The 17,344-nt window shown below is 36.9% G+C and overlaps 1 protein-coding gene across 2 annotated transcripts in view; it reads left to right on the top strand.

The window, feature by feature from the left end:
* The first annotated feature begins 1,503 nt into the window (after nucleotides 1-1,503).
* The window catches only part of LOC111424142 (cubitus interruptus), a 97,605-nt gene continuing 81,764 nt past the window's right edge, over nucleotides 1,504-17,344 (top strand). For both annotated transcript variants that reach the window (XM_023057586.2, XM_023057578.2), the window contains exon 1: nucleotides 1,504-2,144. In XM_023057586.2, the coding sequence (XP_022913354.1) occupies nucleotides 1,960-2,144 (185 nt within the window). In that variant the 5' untranslated portion in view covers nucleotides 1,504-1,959. The remainder of the gene's footprint in view (nucleotides 2,145-17,344) is intronic.

Genomic DNA, 17,344 nt, shown 5'->3' with positions numbered 1-17,344 from the left:
AATAAATACAAACGTCAAACGATTATCTGATTACCTGAGCAGTAACTTGACTACTAGGTTGCCGGAGATCCATCCTAAAGCACTGAAACAAAAATAGCAAAGTTTAAAGAAAAAATGTTAATGCAGAAGTTTGTGTAAGTTAAAGTTTATAGATAGAATGAGCTTGTAACTTTGGTGTTAACAACAATAGAAACTTGAACAATAAACAGAAGTAATCAGAACAAACAAGACAACAAGCTCCTTATGATTAAAATTTATATCTTTTGTCGATGCACCACACAGCAAGCTTCAAAGTGTAGGAAGAAAACACATATTAGTGTTATTCACCATTGCTGAAATTGAAGATATATCAAAATGAGGAAGACACGTACAGAAATATTGGCACAGGGTAGACCTTTCAAATAAAAAAAATGTGCAAAAACAGTTTGAAGCTGGTCGTCATTTTAGGTGATGCGTTTTTTTATGCCGCTGAGTATATGTGTTCAATAATTAAAGATACGAATTATGAGTGCTAAAATCCCAAGAGCGAAGGCGTTTTCAAATAAAATTGTTACAGCAATTTGTCATTTGTAAATACTTTGAAGTTATGTATTTAACTTGCATCATTTATTAACTTTCGAAGCCTTCAAAAGGTTTAAATTCGAAATGGCAGGGTGTAGTAAAAGAGATGATTGAGAATACGTTGACTCACCCTGTGTGTATATCCTGTCTAAGAATGTTTATTATTCTTCGTTTTTGTTGGATTATTTATCATTTATTATTTTTTGCTGTCGCCAGTGTTCAATCATTTATGCGAGTCAGTTATAAAAGGTGTTTTTAAATCTTGATAAATGCAGAAAGTTTAATGTGTATAAATAAGAAACCATTAAAGTGGTGTTCGATACGACTGATTTAACTTAACAAAGTTCCGAGTTTCAGATTACATCTGGGCAAATGAAGATCTTAATTTAATCGATATTAACCGCGATAAGTACATAAAAATGAAGCGTCTCGCAGTTGTTGTAACACAGAGACTACCGTTCGTGCCGTAATCCCTTAATAAATTACAGAAAAGTAATCAAGAGGGTTTGCGAATCCGCGCTCGCGGTGGCCGGATCGGACGGCGTTTGCATTTTAATGAACGAATTAAGATCGAAGGTATCAATCATCGGCGTAACGGAGCGGAGAAGCAGCAAAATCTAAAGGAAAGGAAAGGAAAGGAAAAGAAGAAAAAATGGGTAGGGAAAAGACGATAAAGATGAGGAAGGGGGAAAAGGGAGGTCGGCCGATAATTACCTGTATTACAATATTAAGACGTCCAATTCCCGCCCGTGGTCTCCACCACTGGCGGAGGCCCGAACACCGGCCTCGGCGAAGAACTCGAAAATATATAGAATGCCGAGCCATTCCGTCGCAGTCTGCCCGGACTTGGCCCCTCCCTCTTTATTCCCTTCTCCTATACTCGTTAGTTGAGTTGTAAGGTCTGCCTGTCAACCGTTCGTGCTCTCGCCTCTAGTTAGTTCTTAGACGTACACCATAGGCTTGTGGACTCTTCTTCGTACGTACTCTTTAAATATACACGCACGCACGCACACGTTCTGTTCGTCATGTGTTATTGTTGTTGTACTTCTATGCGGACACGTTTTACCATTTTTGTTCTTCTACGCGACGCGTCCACCACTTTTGATTGTGTTCAACTCAATTGAGACATACGGATTCTTTTTTCGGACGTTCAGTCTTAGCGGTATCATCACTAGCCGGGCGTAGAAAGCGTTCCGAGTCTAGCTGAAAAACGCGTCGTTTCCTTATCTGTGCGGCCGATAATGACGCTTGATTGGTTTTGTCGGTAGTGTGCCGCGCTGATGTGTGCCAAAGAAGAGGAAAAAATCGCGACTCGTTAAGGAGACGTACACCGTTGTTTTGTTAAAAAAGCAGGAGGACCGCGAGTGTTTGCGGTACGATGTTGTGATTGCGGGTGACATGCCTGAAAAAGAGGCGGACTTTCAGGCCGCTATGTCTGCAGGACTGCCGATTCAGTTTCCGTCGGCTTTCGCAGCTTTTCACGCACCTCTTCCCGTTGATCAAAGGACCCACGAGGGTCGGTATGTCTGGGATCACAGAATGCAATCATCAACTGGACCTTTTCATCCACCAACACCAACAGGGTAAGTTTATTAATTAAAAAATAAAAACTTAATTAATTCCTATTTATGTTTTGATGACATAATCTTATAAAAATTCGAGGAATCTCTTAAATTGTATTATTAAAAGATTATAAAACACCTAATATTTATTTTATGAGCATTTAGTATCGATTATTATGCCAATAAACTCCATTGCCATCCGAGAAATTATTTCGCAAACAGCGGTTGTCCTGAAAATTCTCATGGTGACATTGTATATGAAAATTTGTTATCGAGTTTGCGACCTTGCGAAGACTATAAACTCCGCCAATCTTTACTTAATTGGAATTTTTTAGAGTACCAGTTTTATCGCTCATAATTAACAGCAATCAATTTACATAACTATTGATTGACATTTACGAGTTATATAAAAGTGCCGTTAAAATGTCCGAAAAAAACGTAACTTTTTAGTAAATGATTTATGAAGGAAGAAATAATAATTTTTTTATTTATTTATTTTAAATCTTACTTCAAAGAAATTCTTTATATTACAAAATCGTTTTGTTACACAAAAAGGTTATAGAGTATGTTTTTTTTTTGAACTAGGCTTAGCTAAGTCGGGTACTTGTATAATACCTGGTGGACTTAGGGCTCATTTGGTCCTTTGAAAAAAATTTTACCACACGACTAACTACGTGGAAACATTACAATAACCGTCGCACCTAATCTTCCCATAGACGCGACCGAGCATTTAGAAGGATTTCTTGCTACCGCTTTTCGAAGCGGGAAGATACAATCCTCCAGTGCGGAAAATGGGTTTACGAACCTTACAAAAGCAATTACTTATTCACGATGTGAAAGCAGAGATTATCATAAATAGAATGTTGGTTTAATAACTTTATTAATGGTTCGGTACCAAATAGGGAGAGGCGTTTGAATAATCTGCAATTACAACGGTGATTAATTATGACATTTACTTTTAACAATTATCAAGAAGGATGTAACTGTTACTTTGATATAATCAAATATAAACAACAAGTTGTATATATGTATGTAGTTTCATGTGGGGGTGAATTCATTCAAAGAAAAAAAAACAGCCCAAACTTTTAATGAATGTTAATATAGAACAGAAGGGTATTTTCTTTATGTCCGAAATTGGTATGCCAAAAATGGATTCCCTTAAGTACGCGAGGTTGGGACAGTCACAAACAATATGACTTACCGTCTTGCCTTCCATTTCATACTCTCTACAAAGTTGTGTGTTCCCCAGCTTCATGTAGATCTCTGGTCATGAAGTGGGTGAAGACCCTCAAGTCACTTTTTGATTTCCCAGGAACTAAGTTGACTTCTTCCGGTCAGATTACAACGTTCCTGCCAACCTTTTTGGTGTCGATGATCACATTAGCTGCTATATTAACCCGTTTATGCCAGAACTTCCACTCTACATTCTGTAAGCGTAGAGTCATAAATACTAATCAGAACTATTCTATTATCATGCCAGCTTCTAAAGGTTAGTTTATTGGCAATATCTGTATAATAGTCATCTGTCCTTTTCTACCATTTTTGAAGGCATTATGGGACACTTTTCATTTCTATTTTATTTGGTAGTACTTGTACCTCCATATTTTTTTCCTGTAAATGAGTTACTAGTTTGTTTTGGTACGACTTTTATCAGTCCAAGTATAGCAGACTCTCCTGCATCAAATGGTGGTTCCTTTATAGTTGGTTTTCTTACTTTTTTTGTGGTTGTCACATTTTCTTCTTCATCCGCACCACATCTTGGAAATGTATCGTATCGGCTTTCCTTTTAAAAATTGTTTTTCCCTGTGCTTACCAAAGTATGGAACCATACTTTCATCAACACTCAGCCTTTCTTGGTGTACTGAATATTTAAAAAATTTTGAATTAAGCATTTGCATCAATTTTCGTAATTTTGCTAATATGTTACCCGGAAGAAGGTTATTATTGTCTGCACAGTGTAGATATCTTTTTATCATTTTGAATCTATTTCTTCTCGTAGAATTCACTAGTGCCACATTGCAAGATTTGGTTCCTATTTCCCACCACATTTTACATCTAGGAACAACACACGAGACAGATAATTGTAGTATAGCCAAAACACTTTATTTCTTCATTGGAAATTCAGAAATTAAGTTTACCGTTTTGTGTAAAAAAAAAAATGATATAATACTATCATCAAGAAAATGCTCAAAGCATTCCACAGGAAGTTCGGAAACCCAGGAATAAGATTGGACTTTTTCCAGATTCTTTTTTTCGGTAACTTCTTTTGTATTTTTGACAAAGGTTCATAGTCACTGTTTGACTCTTTGTCAGTGTCGCTATCACTAATTGTGAAAGTCCGTCCTTGATTTGTAATTTTCGCCATAGCTTCCGTTTGAAGCTGTCGACCATCCAGATATTGATGTTGTTGCAGAAGTCTTCATTGCCGCTATCTTCCGCACTTTCAGCACCATCATCTGGATGAGTGATAAAAACATTAGCGACCCAAAAATCCTCGTCTTCTATTACTTGAATGACTTCTGCAGTTGAGGGTGGTCTAAAATTAGTAAAAATCTTTATGGACCCATTTAGCCCATAGCTCCAATATTGGAATTTTTGGGAAAAAGTGTTTTTTGTACTTATCGTATTGATTATTATAGATGATATATGGAAATGTGTTGAGAATTGTTAGGGCAATAAACACAACACAAAATAATAGATATCAAACAATCATTCTCGCTAATCAACGTGTTTACTGGAAACAAAGCGTGGAGGAGAGAAAAACGAGGGTGTCACATTATTGGAACTGTGTTCATAAACGGGTTAAAGTTGAAACAATAAGTTATAAAAAAATTAAGTGTAAATTTGTCGTAAAACGTTTTTTACTCTCAATCGGATAACTTCTGTTGTGATATTAATCTTATGATCTGAATGCGATACGGGCATTTACGTTTGATCGCCCATACGGATAATAATGAGAAAATTGCATGATACGGTTGGTTTGGTCCTCTAACAGATCCTTCGGCGTCGATTTGTGGTTGTTACGTGTTCAGCTCCACTCTGAATTTCTAATGCACGTTTGCATATCATCTTGCATCGGCTTTGCCAGATTTCCGATCGTGATCGATCGATATGCAAATCTCAATTCGAACCCTATGTATGAAAACATCCCGCGCTGACATAAAATATATCAGCAATTCGTTATTGTTGAAACGATAGACTTCGCGTGTGTGTATTTTAAATTATTAAATTGGCGGTTTGCTGCATAAATTGAGATGGAGCTGTAATCTGTAATCATCTCGTTTTCCGCTCTGAGAATGTGGTTGATGGACTAGTTAAGTTACCTTGCAGTTTTTGTCTCTATTTTAAGTTAACTTGTGATGGAAAAAGTTAAGGTGTCTATGTGATTTTATATATAGTTAAAACTTGGTCAATTAAAACATCTAAATAGCATGAAAAATGTATACGAATCCATTTACGAGGTGAAAGGTACCATCATTTAAGAATAAGAGCTGCAAGCAGAAATACTAAATTACCGTTGTTAATTGCGAAGTCGAAGTCGTGTAAGAGTTGAAAGCAAATATCATTATTCGGTGGCGCCATCACGGTGAAGTCGTTTATGAAGTTACGGTAGTGACAGAGCGGCCGCCGTCCTTTGTGTGCCCATCTCAGTCTATTATTTTCGGGTCCGGCGGTCCACCCCGTATATAGGTTCGGTTGTCGATCGGATAATTGGTTAAACTGGGGGGCAATTAATGCGGCCATTCGGGTGCCGCTGTTTTTGCCACCATCCGGACAGGTAAATAATTTAGGCGCGAGTCGTTAAGCGGTCTTTTTAATTGTGCTCCGGACGTTATTTTATGAAGACATATAAACGGGGCCGAGACGGCCATGCCGCGGACCGGCAGCGTCTGCGAATTTCGGAGGCATCCGTGCCGATTATCGGCCGGGCCGCTCGCTGATTACGTGGACAGGTCAACAACATCGTGTGACCACAACGCAGGGGCGCATATCTCACTCCCGGACGTCGTCGGAGACTCATGGTTCTTCAGCAATTAAGAACGGTAAAGTAAGAGATCGCGACCAGGCACCCAGACGAACACGAAATAAACATTCGCGCCAGCAACCATGCCGCGTCATTATTACTTATTCGAATGCTCAGAGGAAAATGACCCTTTTATTACGGTCACACTCTTCATTCCACTCCACCTTCATCATCAGATTTTACACAAATCATTTATGTAACATAACTGGCTTTGTTTGTAATTGTCTAAATTTAGAGGAAAGTTCTCATCAAAGCTTTACTGACACAATTTTTGTTGCAAATCAATAAAGTTTTAATTGAAAGTTTGAGCCTCTTATATGAATGTTACTTCCCATGAACTACCAGTACTCACCATAATCAAAAAATAACGTAATGTAACCTTATAGAACAAAAATTTACATGAAAATGTTAGAAGGCATGTTTTTACACCATAACAAAGTTGCCCCTCACATTTTTTGATGTTTAAGATGTTGTTCAGTTCTTACATCAGGTGCAAGAATTGCTGGAATTTTGTTGTATTTGTAATCGTGTTATTTCCGGGTTGCACAATAGATAAATAACATTTAAATACATTTAACACGTCAATGTACTGTTTGACCATAATGTCTTTAACGTCTCATTTCTTTAGTCATGAAAAGTATATATATCTTCATTTTTGCCTTTTTGGTGGATTACATCTTTAATAAGATTTTGAAATAAATTTTGTATCTCAAAAACAAATTCAAATACATGAATAAAATAAAATGTATTTTAAAGCAAATTTAATTAATACTTAAATCATTGAAAATTGCTTTTTTACTCCAACAAATCTTCTCGTTAAGGTTTTTTAATACAATTCTGTTCGTTTAATCCAGATTACTTTAAAAAATTATATGTCAAAAAGTGAATAAGATATCAAGATGAAATAAGAAGCATTTTACAGCAAATTTAATCCTCCTTCAACTAATTAAATATAAACCTTTCATTCCTATCAATCCAGATGATACGATTATTTTAAAAGAAACGGGCTAAGATATTTGTGAATACAGTGACATTATAACTTTAAAATATCATATCTTGGAAACTAATTCCGATATTACAATGAAATAGAAAGCTATTTAAAGCAATTTTAATTCTGGTTCAACACATTAAATAGGATTCCTTCACTTTTATAAATCTGGGTAAATCTGGTACCATTTTAAAAAATTGTCGTTGAGGATTAGTTGCTTAATAAAACTTTAATGCATCGTATCTTAAAAACTAATTGGAATATTACAATGTAATGAATTTTACATTAATGCAAATTAAATTCTTACTTAAATTATTGTAAAATTATTCACTTGCTCCTACACATCTCGGCGTTATTATTTTTTTAATTCCACTATGTTCAATTAATAAAGATTAAATTAAAAAAATCATATCTCAAAAAGGAAATGAGATATCAAGATGAAATAAAAAGCATCGTGCAGCAAATTTAATCCAGTTTCAACACATTAAATATAATTTCTTCGTTCATATAAATCTAGTTGGTACGATTTTTTAAATGAACACTAAGGATAGGTTGTATTAAAAGAAATTGTATCTCAAAAACGAATTCAGGTACTGCAATGAAATAAAAAACATTTTAAAGCAATTTTAATTCCACTTCAACACATTAAGTATGAATCCTTCAGTTTTACAAATCCCAATGATACGATTGTTTAAGTGATGCACATCAAAGTGATTGAGATTAAGTTGATATAAAGAGAACTTTAACACATCGTATCTCAAAAACGAATCTATGATATATCTATGATCATATAAATCTTTGACTCATTCTGTATTGATGATTTTAGTGATAAATTCAGTAGGCATGAAGGGAATAGAATCAGTACCACTGATAATAGTTTTAAGAAGCTTTTTTAGAATGTCCATTAAGATATGATTAGACTTAACTAATATAGTTAAGATCTTCACTGATATCTATCAAAAGCAAAAATTTTGGTTATGCTGACAACATAACAACAAACAACATAGTTTTTAAAAATATCTAATAAATTTAAAGTATTCGTTGTCTTGAAAACGTGGGTTGTTTCATTCTCAAGTGGTGGCTTCAAATCAAATACAAGAACAATTAAAAGGCCGACCATTTGTGGCGACTAGACGAGACGTTGGGCGGGCGGCACCCGTAAAGAAGAGGTGCCGTAGGTGCCGCGGCGCACCTGATAGGCGTCGTAAAGTTAGGTAAACATTTTAGCCCGATATTGAGATGTAAATTGGTGGCTCGGATGCCCTCGGCCGGTGTTAATGCCTGTGTTTGTAGAACTTGATTCCGTAATAGAGCCGCATTCCTGCCTCACTCCCGGGGTCTCATATTCGCGACAAGCCGAATTTATGCGACGTCCCAGAAAGACGTCGAGAAGTGCGCCGCGGCCAAACAGTAAAAATATCCTAAATTATGGCGATCGCTCGCGACGTAGCACAACCAAGATCGCGCTCAAGCGGGCGAAGAAGGAACCGCATGTGCACGCCCTCTTGCGACGACGACAAAGGTCTGCTTGGCAGAAGGAGAGAACGGTAAGGAGGAAAAGTATCGGGTTACAGGGGTGCCTTCCACACCATTTCGGTTATTAATGACTTGTCGCGTCAACAGGGGAAGTTATCGAAAATAATGTGTTCCTAGAATGTGAAGTCAAACCATAATGACTAAAGTCGGCTTAAATCAAACTGCTGGATACGTCTGGAGATCATATCTCTTGTTTTTATAACACAAAATATGTATTAAAAACACAAATGGTGTTAACTACACATTGAAACTGTTGCCTCATATGTTTAAAGCAAGTTCTAGGAGATTAGTAAAGTTATTGAAAATAATATGTTCCTAGAATGTGAAGTCACACCATAATGACTAAAGTCGGCTTAAATCAAACTGTTGGATACGCCTGGAGATTATATCTTTTGTTTTTATAACACAAAATATGTATTGAAAACACAAATGGTGTTAACTACACATTGAAACTGCTGCCTCATATGTTTAAAGCAAGTTCTAGGAGATTAGTGAAGTTATCGAAAATAATGTGGTCCTAGAATGTTAAGTAGTACCATAATGTCTCCCACCTATGCCTTGTCTAAACACTTGGCTGACATTCTCTCCGTTGCCTTCAGTAACTTGACCAGTCTCAATATACAGGACTACACTTTCGATACACTTTCGTAGAGGAGGTTGCTAAGATTAAGCTCCCAATTGACCATGTTTTGGTTTCATTGGACGTGGTTTCCCTATTTACCAACATTCCTATGGACCTGGTTACTCACATTATAAGCAGAGAATGAGACTTCGTGACTCCACACACCCCCATGGCAAAAAATCTCTTTATGTTCGCTTCTTCCTCATTTTCCTTTCAGGGAGAATTCTATCAACAATTGTTTAGTACACCAATGGGCAGCCCCTTGAGCCCGATATTAGCTCAGATTGTAATGGATGATTTGATTACCAACTCCATCTCCAAACTAAACTTTAGATTTCCCTTTATCTACAAATATGTGGATGACATTATCTGCTCCAAGGAGATTGTTGTGCAATCCCGTTAGCAACAAGTTCATTATCTGCTCCATCCCCTCCGATACCCTCGATGTGGTATTGGATACCTTTAATAGTTACAATGAAAGGCTTCAATTCACTATGGAAACTGAGTTCTCTAAGTCAGTGCCCTTCCTAGACTGTCTGGTCATTCAGGATGATGATGGGTCGATCTGTACTGGTTGGTACAGAAAAAAACAACACACGGGAAGATATATTAACTTTTATTCTAATCATCCGTTACACCAAAAAATAAATACGGTTGTTGCCATGAGGGATAGAATCAAGAAGATTTGTCACCCGCGTTTTGTGGAGAAAAACCTTCGGTTGCTCTCAAATATGTTCTGCAACAATGACTTTCCCAGACCACTGATAAATAAGCTTCTCTATACCAACCCCACGAGACTTGACACATTCCTAACGAGTCCCCTGGTAACTGGCGAGAGACCCAGCTTCTCACTTCTCTCTTTTATTCCCCCCAACTAACCCCTAGGTTAACCAAATTACTACATACCGACCATGTAAAGATAGCCAAATTTAATTACAGACCTGTGAGACGAAGCTGACTGTAAAAATCTTAGGGCCAACAAATCGGCGTTGGTCAACCATCATATTGATACAGGCCACAGATTCTATTTCAATGATACGTCCATCCTGTTTCAAGAAAATAACTTCAAAAAGCGTCTCTTTCTTGAAATGGTCTCCATAAACCAAAAGGTTATATCTGTGAACTCAAGAACGGATATCCAAAACTTCAGTATTATATATCTACTAACGATGAGGGTGAAGTGCGTTATGGTGAGATCTCCGAAATCTTGTTTTAGGGTCCTTATTCCCATATATAGTGCATCCTTAACATTCGTTTCTTGTTCCTCCTTAACCGTTTCGGTTTTACAATTTCGTTTTTAACCTTTTCATTTTTCATTGGTACTCCTGGAATGAGTGATAAACTCCCGCATTTTTTCGCGATTTCTTGGTTATATCACACCAAGTGTTTCACGTCTCACATTGACATCAAGTTTGTCCGTCCTTTGGTTTTATTTTAATTATGAAATTATTTGGACTCATGTTCAATTCTTGCTTATTGTGAGCTTCCATCATGTGATGGACCTGTGATACCTTGTTTTGCACTCTTTTTCGTAACTTTTTGAGGTTAACCTCATTTTATTGTTTCACTAGATTTTTAATTTTAGACATGTGATGTTCTGATGAAGGATACAAAATAAATCCGTAAGCTTAACGTTAATAAAGAAATTGAGCGCCTCGCCGATCATTCCCAGTACTAATTTTTCAAAAGCTAACATAGTACGGCAAATACTACCACACTACACCATAATGACTAAAGTAGGCTTAAATTAAACTACTGGATACATCTGGAGATTATATCTCTTGTTTTTATAACACAAAATATGTATTGAAAACACAAATGGTGTTAACTACACACATTGAAGCTGTTTCCTCTTATGTTTAAAGCAAGTTCTAGGAGATTAGTGGTTCTTTAGCGCATAGTTTTCAATTTAAAATAACGAGTTTTCTTGCGCGGCAGTTTCCTCAGAAACGGCGGCGGTGAAGAAGATTTAAAATGGCATCGGGAACCAAAAGCTTTAATTTGCTATAAAATTAGGTGCGGTCGCCCGTAGCGCAGGAGGAGCTGACTTAATCGTATGACTTCTTTGGCGAAACCGGGGATAGTGTGCGCATAATAAAAGTATAGCTGTGTCGGCCGTTGATTTTTTTATACGTCTACCGGTAGCCTAATAAGTAAAACAACTCGGTCTTCGACAAGAGATCAGACTTGAGCAAAAACAGGGTTACCAGTACCTAGCCGGACCAACTTTTTTGTCGCAACAAATGTTTTGCTAATGGTGTAGTAAATGTATTAAACATTTTTAAGGTAAAAATCAAAAGTTTTTGATAAATAAAAATTGCTAAAAATGATCAATTAAAATTTGAAAATTTCAGTAAACAAAAGGTGTTTAAATCATAATCCTATCACCACCTAGTATTTGCGTGCCAGTTTAACAAAGCCACCGAACGTTAACGTAAATATTGAATCTGGAGAATCGGATCCTGCACAACTAGTTAGCTCCTACAATATTTAACTAGGCTGGTTGCCGCTTGTTGGTCGACAGGCGAGTCGGTGTCGTGTTTACACCGATATGCGTGTGCACAAGTCGAGTCTCTTCGCCAAAGGAGGAAGAAGGCTGATAAACGAGGGACAGTCGCCTATTGTCAATTGATTTTGAAAGAAGACGAGCTAGTTGCGCGAACCTCGCTAGAATTCCTTTCAGCATCGAAGCGCAATATCACAAATCATCCGGTTTAAAAACAATAACACACTGTTTACAATCTCCCTAACTAGGGAAGTGTTATTGCCACGACAATAATCCTTCTGTTTGCGTTCGCCGCAGTGTCGCGTTTTAATTACGCGTGCCCTTATGAACTCGATCTTTCTCTTCAACGATCTTATTTTCCCTCCTCGTTCGTCGGTTCGTTTTGTTTTTCATCGTGCGCGCACCAAGATTGATGGAGATGCTAATGTGAACGAGTGGGAATGAATCGTGCGCGGACGTTGATGGATCGCGTAATTTGAATTGAAGAAGTGCGATTTTAATTGCTTAATAAGCGCTTCGTGAGAGGCGCGTCCGTCCGTCCGTGTCCGTACCGAACTTCACGTTAAAGATTTCTTTTTGCTTGTTTTACACGCGGTTCTTATAATCTGACGACCTTCCCGGCTGTGGTGAATATCCTATAATTGTTTTTGATGGCGAGTTTACATGCCCAACGAGGAAATACGGTGCATTATCGATCATAAAATTTTATGATAATCAGGTGCTTGTCTTTTGTAATAGAACGTAATAAGTTTATTAATGCTTACGTTATGTTTTGTAAACAAAATAACATTTTAGATAATAAGATATAAAATTGATCGGTAGCTATGTTTATGATTCGGTTTAACTTTATCTTTTATGTTAGCTTTTGTGCCTTTTGTGAGTTACAGACGATGATTTTATACACTTTGTTACTTTCTTTAACAAGTTAACAACTCAAAGTTCTAGGAAAAGCACTAGGTATAATGTAAAATGTAATCTCATCGGTGGTTATAAATACAGTAAAACAGTATATTGTGATCTAAGAAGACTGTTACATCCCGGAAACAGCTCAAAGGCTCGATCGTGATGTTAGAGCTGAACAAGTATTAAAACTAGAACTAACACTAGACCTAGAACTAGAAACATTCGGGTTTAGCCGTGCGTCTTCAGATGCAGGTCTAGTGTTAGTTCTAGTTTTAGTTCAACAAAAGTATGCAACATGGTGATATCTAGTGCTAATTAGCGCTACATAGTACTGTCACTACAACTAACACTAGACGTAGAACTAGAAAATGCGGGTTTAGCCGTCTTAAGAGATGTTTCTAGTTCTAGGTCTACTGTTTGTTCTAGTTTTAGTTCGACAGAAACATGCAACATGGTGATATGTAGTGCTACTTAGCACACTCACTAGAACTAACACTAGACGTAGAACTAGAAGCATTCGGGTTTAGCCGTACGTCTCTTAAGACGGCTAAACCTAAATGTTTCTAGATCTAGGTCTAGAGTTAGTTGTAGTTTTAGTTCAACAAAAATATGCAACACGGTAAAATCTAGTGCTAACTAGCACTACCTAGTACTGTCACTAGAACTAGAAGCATTCGAGTTTAGCAGTACGTCTCTTAAGATAGCTAAACCCGAATGTGTCTAGTTCTAGGTTTAGTATTAGTTACCTGACATATAGTACAGATTCATTCTGTACGAACTTGCTTTGTTCTGATACTACATCTTGCACATCTTTTGAAACCGTTCGTTTATGTTTGCTTTCTTCTTGTGCGTTAACAGCTGGAAAGGAGCTTTAACAAAACTAATTTTTCTGCCAGTAATCCGTCAATCACATGCCTTCGAAAATCTTTATGGTTTATGGAATTGCCTAAAAGTTTATAGAGAATAAAAGAATTCACTACACTAGCATCTAAAAAATAAAAGGATTTCTGACTTTTTCTGTCCAATTCTTAATTTCACTTTAATTAATAAAACTTATCCACATAAAACATGTTTTCTTTATTATCCATAACGACTTGTGGGCAAGTAATATTAATAAACTCTCCATTTTTTTTTGTTTTCTGCGTACATTTTGCATTTTGGGTGGATTAGGAAAATTCGATAGTAGATGAACGCTTCTCTTATTCGTCCATTTGAACATTGCTATTCTTTCAGCCGTCGCCTTCCAGTCAACATCGCCTTGTTACATCGCTTTATCATGTCTCATTTGTGGTATAAATATATATTTATTGTGCCACAAGCATACACTTTCTTCTTTTCTAATTCCACCAGCAAAGGATAAGACGTAAAATAATTATCAAAAAAAAGCGGTGATTTTTTCCGTACAAATCCATTCCTTAAATTTTTACTACTCTTCCTCCTAAATCTTTTTCCACGACGTTGCCTTTTTTACCGGTATAAATTTCAAAATTAAAAAGATAACTATTTTTATTTGCTCATGCCCAAACTTTGTAGTCTTTTTTATAGGTTTTTTTGGTGTATATTGTTTTATACTGCTTTTACCATTGAATTTGATCATCGATTCATCGATAGCCAGAAATTCATCAGCGTTCAGATATTTTTGTAAATTGTGCACCAAGTCATTTAGAAACGAACGTACTTTGCATAATTTGTCGAAATCGGGTGAATTCGATTTGGGAGAAGAGTATTGTTATTCAAATGAATGTAAACTCAATCGATTCACTGACATGAATTGACTAATGTAACTATCATGCAGGTCAGAACTTGAGCTTCAATAATCTCTATAGCTAGGTAACTGTTTTATTGCCATTAGAAGATTTAATACTAAAAATGTTTTGATTTTTGTACTATCTGTACATTTGAATGATATTCCATTTCGTTGCTGCTCCTATGTCGCATACAAGTTGGTTTGAAACACAACATTGTCGATTATTTTGTTTGTAACAATTAAATGAAGTATTTTATACGGTGTTGGGTTTGTAATTTCTTTGACAATATCCGTTACTCCAACTTTTTCCATAAAATCATTAAGATCTAAATCAACAGATTTGTCGTGCAACAGAAATCATCGTTTTTCATGTTTCATCACAATTTCCATCGTTTCATATGTTCTCAAATACTGATTCTCTGAGTTTCATATTCAGCAAGGTACTCATTGACTGTTATATCTATCAAATTAGGTCCTAATTCAATAATTGACTTTTTATCCATTATTAACAATATAATGGATTACTCATCAGTACTTATAAATACAGCAAAACTGTATATCGTAATCTAAGAAGATTGCTACATCTCTACAACAGCTTAGAGGCCCGTTCGTGACATCAGTAATGAACAACAATTAAAACTAGAACTAACACTAGACCCAGAACTAGAAAGTTTTGGGTTTAGCCGTTCGTCCGAATTTTTCTAGTTCTAGGTCTATGTTAGTTCTAGTTTTAGTTCAACAAAAGTATGCAACATGGTGATATCTAATGCTAACTAGTGTTACCCAGCACACTCGTTAGAACTAACACTAGACGTAGAACTAGAACCAGTTGGGTTTAAGCTGTACTTCTCTTAAGACGGCTAAGCCCGAATATTTCTAGTTCTAAGTCTAGTGTTAGTAGTCTAGTGTTGGTTCTACTTTTAGTTCAATAAAAATGTACAATAATCTAAGACTGAATTGCAATTAAAACTAGAACTAACTTTAGACCTAAGAAAATAATTCTTTAATAATACGTGCAGAGTACTTTAATTATGTTTTATCCTAATATAGAAGTGATTCGAAGGAACGTTGGAAACGAAGAGTAGACAATCGCAATCAGTTTTGCGTTTCCCCCAAATGAGGCAAAAACCGTTCCACGTTCTGGTTTCGCTTTGTATTTTTTCGCTCGTTTCTTTCGTTCGCATCGAACGGTGGAACACGAGGCCACGAATTGTCTTCCAGACCTGCGGGACAATAAAGCATGGCGCGGGGCCCTGTCGGCGTTCCCTGGAACTGACACATCAATTAAGAGCGATCCTGTCAGAAAAAATCAAAACATCAACTATAAACATTAAACAGTTCTTGTTGCTCTTTCCGCTTTTTTACGCCGCCGGTCATTTTGGTCACAGACGATGCAATAAAATTTTACGAGCGGCTTTGGTCGCCGTCGTGTTGTATGCCCTGCTCTTGGATCCGCTCAAGTCAACGTCGAACGCTCGCCGGAGACGATAAAACCCTGACCCAGACTGTATTGGCTCCGTGATTGCCCATTGATGCCCTTAGTCAGTGACGGTCTCTATTCGGCATCAACTCATATGTGTAATATAATTGACCACATACTGTTCATGTGATGTTGTCCTCATTGTTTTCAATTATTTGCTATTTTCATTACAAAAAAAATATTAAACATATATTTCAATAAATTACTTCAAACCTCATCAATCCTTAATTGTTTTATAATTTTTACAGGATGTGTAAAAAAAAACTTTCAAAAGCTCGTAAAGAAACGGAAGATCCCCCAATTTCGCCGAACAAATTAGTACATAAAGTGGTTATAGCGCCAGAGCTTTTTTTACCTGACTTGGCCTATTGACTGAGATGATTCGGTAAATCACCGTTTCGGAAACACTCTTGGCGTCTGCGAAAATGAAAATAAACACGGTAAAGACGTAACCTGCCAAAAGGGTCCCCATTTATTAGGGTTTCGATGACTGGTTCCGATGATATTGATGGCGCTGCTCCCAGAACCGTCTGAAGACGATCCTCAGCCCCTTCTGACACAGCTTGGGCCCTAAAACAAAAATGCTGTAAACAGATAAAATATGTGACAAGCCGAGAACACACTACCGGACTTTCTAGTGGACTCCTTCAAAGTCGTTCACCGTGCGGTGTTGGGTTACTTTAGTTCTTTTCAATTTTCAGTTTTATTGTTTAAGATACATCAAAGTTTTTAGAAAACATCTTCACTTCCTGTCATTCATGTCGAAAGTAATTTTGGAAATGTTGATAAATCTTTAAATATTGTTGTGAAGAATTCTTGGTAATATTGAGTCAGCCTTGAAATTGAGAAAATATTGAACTGTTCCGGGAAGTCAGCAACTAAAGACAAACCAATCTTGGAGGTGATCGTAAACGCCGAAGTAATTATTAATTGATAATGATTTCATTATAGTAGCGGTCGGTGTCGCATCGGAAACACCGCGGCTTTGGTGTCGGCTTCTCTTGCGGTTGAAGTGGCGAAGAGGCGCAGTATCCAAGACGAAAAGAGGAGCCGGACGACGAGGGGTCGTAATTAATAATAGCTTAACGTCATTTTTCAACTTACTAGACGGCGTCTTAAATCTAGCGTGATAATCTTCGAACGCTCGCATGCACATACTGCATCGTTCTGACAGACCCATCTGTTAGGGTTCTCTTTAGAGCAAGAGCGCTTTCCACCACGATTTACCGCTCCTTCTTCTCACTTCCAGAGGCGGGTTTTGTCTTAACTCCGTATCCATTAAATTGTTATGCAGTGGTGAAAGTTACAATGACAACCGTTACTTTTTTTCCTAATCAAGACACTTTACGGTAGCTTCCAAACATACAATTAATTTCAGATGTTTCGTTTTTTTTATATTTATTTGATTTCATAAA

Source organism: Onthophagus taurus, chromosome 1, assembly GCF_036711975.1.
Source record: "Onthophagus taurus isolate NC chromosome 1, IU_Otau_3.0, whole genome shotgun sequence".
Lineage (NCBI taxonomy): Eukaryota > Metazoa > Arthropoda > Insecta > Coleoptera > Scarabaeidae > Onthophagus > Onthophagus taurus.
This window is presented reverse-complemented; position numbering and strand designations above follow the sequence as displayed.